Source organism: Rhea pennata, chromosome 12, assembly GCF_028389875.1.
Source record: "Rhea pennata isolate bPtePen1 chromosome 12, bPtePen1.pri, whole genome shotgun sequence".
Lineage (NCBI taxonomy): Eukaryota > Metazoa > Chordata > Aves > Rheiformes > Rheidae > Rhea > Rhea pennata.
Window position 1 is genome coordinate 6,336,531 of NC_084674.1, and position 10,529 is coordinate 6,347,059.

General features: G+C 41.2%; 1 protein-coding gene across 1 annotated transcript; it reads right to left on the reverse strand.

Moving 5' to 3' along the window:
• Window positions 1-1,378: 1,378 nt before the first annotated feature.
• Window positions 1,379-10,439, reverse strand: ARL6IP5 (ADP ribosylation factor like GTPase 6 interacting protein 5). Its single transcript, XM_062585431.1, has 3 exons — window positions 10,219-10,439; window positions 2,140-2,357; window positions 1,379-1,786 (listed from the first exon to the last, which is right to left on the reverse strand). Exons 1-3 carry the CDS (start codon window positions 10,392-10,394, stop codon window positions 1,614-1,616), a joined length of 567 nt encoding a protein of 188 aa, XP_062441415.1. The 5' UTR covers window positions 10,395-10,439; the 3' UTR covers window positions 1,379-1,613.
• Between the last annotated feature and the right edge of the window lie 90 nt (window positions 10,440-10,529).

The window sequence follows — 10,529 nt, forward strand, 5'->3', positions numbered from 1 at the left end:
GTTTATTTTTCTTGATAACAGTGCGTTTTTTAAAATTTAGAAGTATGATTAAGTTATAGGCTACTACCTTCTTTAAGTGTGGTAACAATTTTCATAAAACAGACCATGCACTACATGTGAGGAACATTTAGCTGGAATATACATAGACATTTTCAATAAATACTGATCACTTTATAACACTTAAATGGAATGACAGTTTCAGATTTCTACATAATTCACTATGAAAACAATATGGGTAAGTTACATAAAACCTTCAAATTTAAGGATATTTGTTTTACCATTAATTAAATCAGTTTCTTTGTTAGAAAAGAGAAATGCAAGAATATTTGGAGTGGAGTGTCACCTGGAAAATTTTCCCCCTTATTTTTGGTACCTATTATCAAAACAATCCCATCAAAACTGGCAGTAAAGATGTATATACAAGAAAAAAAAATCCCCCCACTCCTTTCAAGAATTGTTGCAGGCAGATAAATACCTTAATGAATCTGGAATGGGTTTCCAAAACTGTATCTTGATATTTATTGCTTTTACTTGTAAACCTGAAATCCAGTTTATTCCTTTGAAGAATGACAGAAGAACAGAGTTGGCAAGATGCATGTTTTAGCTTGTATTTTTGCAATTTGGTTAATAAGAAAAAAAAAAAAGAAAAAGAAAAGAAAAAGAAAAAGGACACCCATGCACAGTCACCACACACACACACACCTTCATCTACAAAACAGCCTTATAAGACTAAAGAAGAACAAGGTTAAGTCCTAAAGTAGCAGTGTTTAAAAACATCAACAGGGTAGAATCCTAGCTAGTCCAGTTTATCTGCAAATACTCTTTTCTTCCTGTGTTTAGCTGTAGTTAAGGTATTACATGAGGAACTTCTGGCTGTCCCATGAAGAGCTGTTTCTACAGATCTCAACAGATTTAAGATTTCAGAGAAAAAGGTGTGTTTTACTGGAACCAATAGATACATGGCACCATAATATATTCTTCAAGCTTAGATCTATTTAGACTGTTTCAGGTTGCTAAAGGAGGAATGTGAAGTGAGACCAAGAACCTATACGCATTTCAAGAAAAGAGCTGCAGTTCCAACTGTCTGCCACTTGAGCTAACAACATGATCTCACTACAGACCACTTTAATCAGGGGTTTTAGGAATGCAAGTGACACCTACTCTTGATACATTCCAGCTCCCCTTGAAGTCTGCCAGCTTAAAGGTGTTGCATGGTATAATAAACTGGCTGAATTGCTGTTGCGGAGTACTGAGACAAAAGGGGTGTTACTCTTATTAACAGACAAATCTGCTACAAAGACAGCAGGAAAGACTGCATTCCATAGGGTTCCCATCTCTTGCCCACTTCCCCACCGCCCAGCAAAAAGAGACAAGCAAATAGGTTTAAGTTATGTATTTGTGTAAACACCAGAACATTTTGCTATACAATAGAAAAGTTACTCTCCTTATATTCTTAGAGGAGCCCTGAATACCTTGGAATACCTGTGTCCTGCAAGTATTAATCTGTTCCACATGTGCATTTCCTGCTTTGTACACCAACTGAAAGCAAGCTTGAACAACAGTAAATAGCAACTACACTCCTGCAACAGGTAAAAATGCCTTGTTACAATTGTTTATTCCTTCACTTTAGATATGTAGTCAGCCAGTTTGTTGATACTCTCCTCCTGCTGTTCTAGAGCATCCAGTATAATGCCCATAGGGGTCTTCTTCAAACCTATTCCTTCCATTTTGTTCTCCAGTTTGTTCTTTATGTTCCGAAGCCTCAGAGAAGCATGAACAAACATCACTGCACAACAGAAACACACTGATTAATAATTAATGCCCAACGAATGCATAATTGTTATAGCATCCATCTTAAGATAAATTCAAAGCCATATCATCTGAAGAAGCTGAAGTCCAAATGGCTGCTTAAATAACTAAGTACTCATTTAATAATCTTTATGCATCTCTGAAACAGTAATAACATTAAAAATTGTGCTGTTTTGTGCTCTCCCCTGCCCCACCACCCCCAGCTTTGTTTCAGGATATTTTAGATAATGAGATAGTAAAGCCAACAGCCAATTTAGACTCTGCAGACTTACTTGGGAAGGATCTAGTCTCCTACTTCCCAGCCCCCCAAGAGAAGTGAAAAATACTTGCAGAGCAGAGGAAGTGTGATCCCAAACATGAACACCATGACGTCTCCCAGGTAGGAAATCAAGAGGTAGCTAGACAGCATAATGGCCACTACGAAGGTGGTTGGGTACTGCTTCTTCAGCCTGCGGAGTATATCCTTGTTGTGCGACACCCACACAAACCCCATAAACACCAGCACCACCACAGTGCCACCAATAAGCATGTTCAGGGGACTCAGAAATCTGGAGAGAGAGGAGGAAAACAAAAAAACAAACAAACAAACAAAAAAAACACACACAACATGTTTCAGAGCCTTTGTTATTTGTGTCCACATATTAAACCCACAGTTCACTAGATGACTTTTAGTAACTAAGGAGATGAGGCATTAAGAAGTCAGTCAGTCATTGCTGGTATCAAAACCTTTATCAACCTCAGATTTTTACACAGAGGCTAATAAAGCCACTTCACTTCAGACCCAGAGTCAGCAAATCCCAATGGCAGATGAAGCCAGCATCAATTACACAAAGGATTGATCTTTTCTCTACAAAAGACCAAACCCAAAACTCTTGTCTAGAGTCTAGAAAAGAAAAAGGAAGGCGGGGGGGGGGGGGGGGGAAGATGTTGAGTACAGGAAGTTGCTATTTTAAATGCTTTTAAATCTTGAATGCTATACATCAAACTTCATAGGTATTAATGTCCAAATGCATACCTAGAAGTAGCTTCACAGTAATTCACTACAGCAAGAAGAGAATCAAAGTCATTCTCTACCCCACTACCACGGCAAATTTTCTTTTCTGCTCAAGGAAGAACAATGACTGGTTACAGCAAACCTATGTTAGGCTTTGAGAACACCAAGATGCTGATACAAGTTGTTATACTCATTCCCTTGCCAAGTCAGCATTAGATTCTGAGGTAACTCTAGAGTAAATTGAAGAAGGGTTGGGTGAGGGGTAGGGAAGGATTTCCCAACAGTTATGATTCCAGAACACACTGAATCAGAGCAAGGGTTAGAACCTGGACTTCAATCCCTTATTTAACTTCTACTTCACTGTTCTGAATAATTCCTCTTCTTGGTTTATACCTGAAAGAATATAAATTTCTATTAACCTGCAGAAGGAGCTTACCAGCATCAGCACAGCAGATGCAAACCCAGGCCCAAACAAGCATGTTCCAGAGTCAGGAGGAATGCTGGTACAGGATAAAGATCATGTAGGAAGTATGAGAAGAGCCAGGCTTGGCAAGAGGAGCACAGCTGAGGTTTGTATTCTATTATTGTTATCAGAGTTACCAAGTAAACCTAGCCATTGGGTGGGATCAGCTTTGGACTGTGAACAGCATGTGTCCCCTTTTTTAGACCAGGATGAGAACATCACCTGCTCAAACCACTTTCCCAAGTATCTTAGAGGTTGTTTTGTCCCCAGCATTTAGCTGTGACTTTGCACAAAATCTAGGCTCTATTATATTTCAATTATACATTAATAAGCTATGTGATTTCATGAGCACTCTGATTTACTTGCTTATTTGTGCACTGACCTAATTACATTGCTGCTGAATGCTCTGAGGTGCTGCAACTACCATGGCAGTATAACGCTGCTCAGATAAAGCCAGATGTCATCAAGATTTACTCTGCTAGGCTTTGGAGTTGGTCTTAATTTTCCAAAACTAATAGATACAATGAGTCATTACTCTGCAACACTGATGAAGAGGATGCTATAGTTTGTGATCTCTGCTCGACATCCTGCAGAAGCAGATGAAATCTGTTGCTGAGCTGGTAAGCTGACACTCTAACTGCAGTGCCAGGGCTCTTCCTTCTCTAAGAGAGCACTGTCTAAGAATTATTTCAAAGCAGAGACTGCCTCTTGATTCTTTAATTCAGTTGTGCCAACAGAAGACAGGACAACTGGATGGAAATAGATTAAAATTCAAGCTGGTTCGCCACCTGCTTCTGCTACTCATGTTGGAGCGCCAGCACGGCTTTTGGGAAATGGTGATAGGGCAGACCTGCTTGTTGCATCTGAGTCACTCCCTGCAGCCAGCCAGGTTATATTTAGCTCTGAACTGTCAATCTAAAGTTTCCAGGCTGGAAAAAGTGAACAGCATTGCTCTGGAAAAAAAAAAGTCAGTTTAATCTGTACTCCTCTGCAGCAAGACGAGGTGGCCCATGACTGGACTACACTGGTGTCCAATTTACATAAATACTACCACATTTACAAGATTCTTGAGGCAGAATTCATCCCCACTTCCCAGCTACTTTTGAACAGAACTGGTCAAACTCAGTTAGACAGCTTGCAATTACCACATTTCTCATTCCCAAAGGCTATTGACTATCTTAAACAAGATAATCCTAGAGGGAACGAAGGGTAGGGCAAAACTCCACTCTGCCGCATTTTCCTCTCAACATTTTATCTTCTCATCCACGCCTCTGATATAGTTACAGCTTCAGAAATTGATGGAGAAGAGCAACCTTCCCATATTTAGAAGCAAAGGACTGAAGACTTCTCTGTTCTACATTTCTTTCCTGTACAGGTTCTGTATAACTGGTTGGCTGTAAGGGATGTAAAGAGGAGGCGGGGGAAACTACAATATATTCCCTCCCACACCTCCCCCTCCCCCCAAATTCAAAAGATCCCATTTTCCAGGGTAAAGTTAACTGAATTACATGTTTTCTAAAGTGGGCTGCATTCCAATGCATACAAAGAAACAGTGAGTATCAAATGAGGTTATTCAGAGCCACATGAAAACAGATGGAGATAGCAGTTGCCACTGAAAACTGGTATTCAAATTATTAGCCATGTGTCCACAGACTTCAGTGCTGTTGATTACAGTAATGGATAGTGTTTCATATGCCAAGCTCCCCTTTACTGCTTGAACTGCCCAAAGACGCAGTGTAATTCACAGTGCTACTCAAGATTTTACTAAATATTACTACACAGAAGCTTTTTTGCTGTCAATGACATTGCAAAGGCAAGTAAAGGCAAATCTCCATTAGCCATTTTTACTCAGATCAGTTGGCATAACTCTTTCAGTAGCACAATAACTAAGCACTAGAAAAAAAAAAAACACATGCAAATTATTTCAGAACACCAGTGTCTAGGAAAAGCAGCACTATACAAAGATCAGTTTAAGAGCCCTAGAAGTCACCTTATAATAGAACCAATAACATTGATATTGACCTTATTTATATCCAGATAAAATCACAGAAAGACAGATTCATTCTCAGACAAAAAGGCTGAAAGCCTTTCAAAACTGCAGAGATAAGGTAAGTGACTAGCCATCAATTATATTACAAGGTACTTTCTAAACGTAATTCCTTTTATGAAGGATTTATTGGACCTCTCAAGTATTTAAACATGTACCACAGACCTAGAAGCATAGCAGCATTATGGTAACTTGAGTTTATGACTTGGAGGGGAAAAAACAAAAAACAAACAAAAAAAACCCCACAACCCTTGGGAAGCTGTGTGTGTGGGGGGGGGGGAAAGAAATCAACTGGTTCTCATTATCTCAAAATAAATCAGTATAGCAGGACTAAACACCATTTAGAGGTGCAAAGAGCCCAGAACAGACAGCTCCCTAACTGGATGCTTTGCTGCACTGCTCTCTGCGATAAGCAGAAACAACTATGGCAGGATACTGCAACCTCCAGAACAGCTGGGACAAACTGACTAGGAAGGACCATCATTAACAGTTAGTTCCAGCAATGCCTCCGGGCTACAGCAGCTACTTGCAGTTGTACCCCTGCTGTCCTTCAGGGCATTGCCTCAGCATTTGCTTCCATACAAAGCAAAGAGAAAAAAAATAATATGAAAGCAGTTTGCGTGGCTTCAGGCTGGATGAAGGGCAACAAGGCCACAGGCATTGTCCTGTTCTGGGTAAGACTGTGGTATTTGTTGAGTAGTATCCAAGAACAGCGCAGATACCAGCAGCTTGGAGTGTAGCTGCGTGGGAAGGACTGGTAGCTAAGCAGATACCTCTGACCAGCAAAAATAAATCAAGATGAGATACTACTTTTTCCACAGGATTCACATTTCCAGACTCTGCCTACGTGTTTCACAGAATGGGTGAAAGGAAAGTCCAAAAAGTTAGACTTTTAATGACTTACCACACTGCCTGTTCCTGACAAGTTATTTTACATGTCTGTGCCTAAGTGTGGAGATACAGCAGAAGAGATGATCTGTTTATTTGAAGAAGATATGGCTATGGTATAGAGGAACACAATCAGGTTAGACTCATCTTTTGTGCAAGACAAGCCTCTTGCAACCTGAGCCCAGAAAGCAGAGTTCACATAAAAAGCAAGAGCAAGCTCCCTCCATCCTTAAATCTTTTCCATCTTAGAAGATCAGCTCAGTGTGATTATTCAGCAGTTGCTGTCACATCTGTTTCCCTTCCCGTGACCAAGCAAGTCTAAACAAAAACCTGAATAAGAGACTTGCAATCATTGAGAATATCCTTTTACTTAGAGCAGCTCAGTTAGGTCATTACATCAAAAAAGCATGAAAATTCCCTTTTAAGAGAGCTTGTATTCCACCCTGTTCCAAGTGGTGGGCAGATGACAGCAGTTGAATTAATATATGAGGAAGGAAGCATTTAATGGCATTAGAGTACAGTTAAATATCTGTCTCCCTTCTCCTCATACTTCTAACTTCAGTGAGGTTATATAGCTGTAAATAATGGTAGTATGTAAGAATATGAATGGCATGTTGTCCTTTCAGTAACAAGTTTGGTCACAGCCAGGTGATAGCCCTCAGCATCTAAAGATTTAAGCACTGCTTCCTTACTGGCTGCCTCTCATTTACTTTGCTCCAAGAACAGGAGCTAGATTCCTTTCTCCAAAATTACCAGCCCTCTATGAAGTTATATAGTATGCAACATATGTTTTGGAGCAACATGCATTGCTTACTCATTCATACTCTTTCATTAGGCATTAGAAAGAAAACTAAACATTTTACTGTTCCAGAGTTTTTGATGTGCCAAGGGAATTACTAAAAGCAAGTCAGTCAGCTAAGGTGGTGGTCTGGGAAAACAAGCATTTTTTTCATTGCTAGGAGTGGTACAGAGGCCAGTAGATGTTTAGAGCAGAAGGGAAAAAGGCAAAGAGACAAAGCAGTTTATTGAATATTAAGTACTGGATATTGGATATTAAGTCACATGAGAACGAAGACTCTTAAGAATGCCTTCAGTTAAGGCACTTTGGAATACATTATAATTTTTAGATATTATCAGACTTGAAAATTAATCTTTAGCAACTACCTGACAACAATAGCATAAAACCCCATGAGTTTAAGTAGTCAGTTTGAACAGCAAAACAGGGAAGCCATGTGAGAGTAGGTGAGAGCACAAATAACACATTAGATAGACTGATAGTTTCAGATGGGGGAAACAAGTTTCAAGCTATTGTGGGAGGCACTATTTTTAATAAACATCTATAAAGCACTGATGATGATAGGGCCCTGGCTCCTGGCAAGAATGGGCAGTTATTGTCAGCACCCCTACACCTGGGAGAAGGGGCACAGTTCCGCTTAGCAACTTTTTTCCTTCAGTGGTCAGAGTTGGGAGGGGGGGGGAAGATGAGCACACTAGTCCTGACTCATTCTTAAAGGAATTATTTAGGAAGGAAAGAGACCAGGCTGCTGTCACCAGCCTGTTTGAGTAGAGCAGCACTCATCCAGTACTTTTAGTTTCTCATTCACAGATTTATTGTTCCCTGCTTACTTGTGTAGGTTGAAAGCAAGATACACAATGGCAAAACACTGATCATTATTTACATGTAACAGTAGCTATTAGAGAAAGCAGCTAGAGGAGGAGGAGACAAGGGAACCATGCAGTAGAGCTCATTACAGTTCCACTACGTTAACAGTAAGGTTATTCCATACCTTGAAGAGAGATGGTGAAAGGTTGGAGATGTCAATTCTCTCGTACAAGAGGCAGTAAATTGAAACTATGGAAATAAGCATGGGACTTCCAGCATCAAGAAAGCTGTAAGCTAAAATTTCTATGTTAGCCCAGGACCACCACAGCTATCACGTTATAATAATGCTGAAAACACTATCTCTGTTACACACCTGCCATTCTAATTAGATCGTTTAAGATCAGGTAGAGTTGATTATAAGCCAAGTTTAGTTTTGATCACAGAAGGACTACTGCATTAGCTGTTTGCATAATCCAGCCCCAAGGCCTGCATAAAGTTCTGGAGTTCCTAAAAAGCTCCATGATTCATCATTTTTCACTCAGGGATTCCTGCACAACACAACAGGAAATAAGATAAATTTATATTGATGACTAAGTTGTAATCAGGAGAACTTTCTTTGCCTTACTCTGCCTTTCTCCTAAAAGCCATGATGTTGCCAAGTAAAAACTGTTTATAGAAATGGATAGTTTTTCCTCTGCTGAAGTGTTACTCTCTTCCCTTCAGAGCTCTTCTCCCTTCCCCTTTTATTTCAGCATTAGAAGAATAAGATTTGCCATATATTAAGGTCTCTAAGAGGTGCAATAAAAGAAAAGAAATAAATCTAGGATTAAGCTCTAACTCCAAGTGTTCCTTGTCCAGGATTTTTAACTCAGTCAAGTACCACTCAATATTAAGAGCTAGTTGTTCTGATGTTAATCTCTACCTTCTGTGGCTCCCTTCCACCTTCCTTCCCTCCCTTGCTCGCTCCAAGCAAAATAGAAATATTGAGCTGGAAGTAAGTGGGAAAGGCATCACACTTGATCTGAACAAGAGATGAGAGTACAGAAGGGGAAAGGAATTTAGGAGACTGAGTAAGAGTTGTTGCCATTTCAGTTTTCCAGCTAGGGATATCAAAACTGCTTAATTCCCCCCCCCCCTCAAGCTCTCTTGGGGAGATGAGTTTTCCCCCGTGTTTTCCAGAACCACTTTGATTTTGCCTAGTCATTTAGAACTGGCTACAATATCTCACTGCTAAAGAAGGGCAGATGAATACAGAAGCATAGACGACAGTGGTGCAAGAATGGCAAGAGCATTGCCATCTCTTTTTACCAGTCTGATAGTCTAGGGAGTTGACTACACCACATCCCCACCAAAAAGAAGAAAATACAGTATTTTGGGACCCCTCCTTTCACAAAACATAGCTCAAAACTCACTGCAATCCAAAGCATCTTAACGGAGTCTGGGTTGAGAGCTTTATAAGCCCTAACTAGATACAACTTGTCTAACAAAAAACAGATTTAAAAGAATTTTAAGCCTTTGCAACATACAAGATAAGACACACAGCCATCAAAGCAGCTTTGGCCTAGTGTCTAGGCAGCCCTCCAATTTAGGCATTTGCCCATTGTGGGGAGCAAAGGAAGTTTACTCCTACTTCCATATTAAAAACTTAATCATCACAGCCTCTGCTGTGTTTCTTGCTTAAGATGTTGGGTCAAAGAAAGACTTGAAAGAGACTCACATAGGCCTTAACTCAAAAGATGGTTAGGTCATTTCCCAATTCTCTTTAGGAAAACTAGGCCTGATGTGAACAAACTACCAGCATACTGTCCTGCCTCAAATGAGATGAACACGTACCATAACATATTTTGTATTTAAAGCTCTTACTGAAGAGTTAGATCAGGAGCAAGAGAAATTTATTCCATCTCCTTTACAAAAATGCAAAACTGTAATAACAACTCTGTTCTACATTAATTCAAAGCAAAGTTTATCTCAGCTTGCTCAGCTGCTGTTGACAGATTTAAGCAGGAAGCGTTAGGTCACCACAGAGGATGCAATTTAGTTTTTCAGAGAGCAGCTATATCCGGCCCTTAAACCCATCACTACCTTCTGCCAGGCATACTGTGCCCTTACAGGAACCAAAAACAAACAACCCTCCCCCCCCCAAACCCGGCACCTGGAGCCCCCACATTTGTGCCGAGTGGTTTAAGCAGCCTCAATGGAAAAGGAAGATTGCTCTCAGATCTGTCAGCCTATCTCCTCAAAAAAAGAAAATAAAATAAAGACCCCCAACCCCCCACCCAAATGGACACCCTAAATCCTACCATAAAAAGCTCACTAACCTAAAAACAGAGAAAAATAAAAAAAAATCAGCCCCACAAAGCTGCAGCCGCGGCGTTGCTATTAAAACGAGATCCCCCGCGGCCGCCGGCACTGACCCCACGATGGAGACGACGGTGGCGGCCACCATCAGGTAGTTGGTCTGATAGTAGAGGAGGTTGCTGACCACCCTGTTGTTCCATTTGGAGATGTCCTTGAAGTCGGGCCGCGCGAAGCGGTCCGAGCCGGGGAAGAAGTCGTCCCAGGCCCGCAGCGGCGCCACCTGCACCTCCATGACGGCCGCTTCCTCCTCCTCCTCCTCCTCCGCCGCCGCCGCCGCCGCAACGGCGGCGCCGGCGCCGCGCAGGCCCTAAGAGCGCCGCGGCGGCGCCGCCCCGGGGCGGCTCGCTGGTTGGCGGCGGCGGCGGCC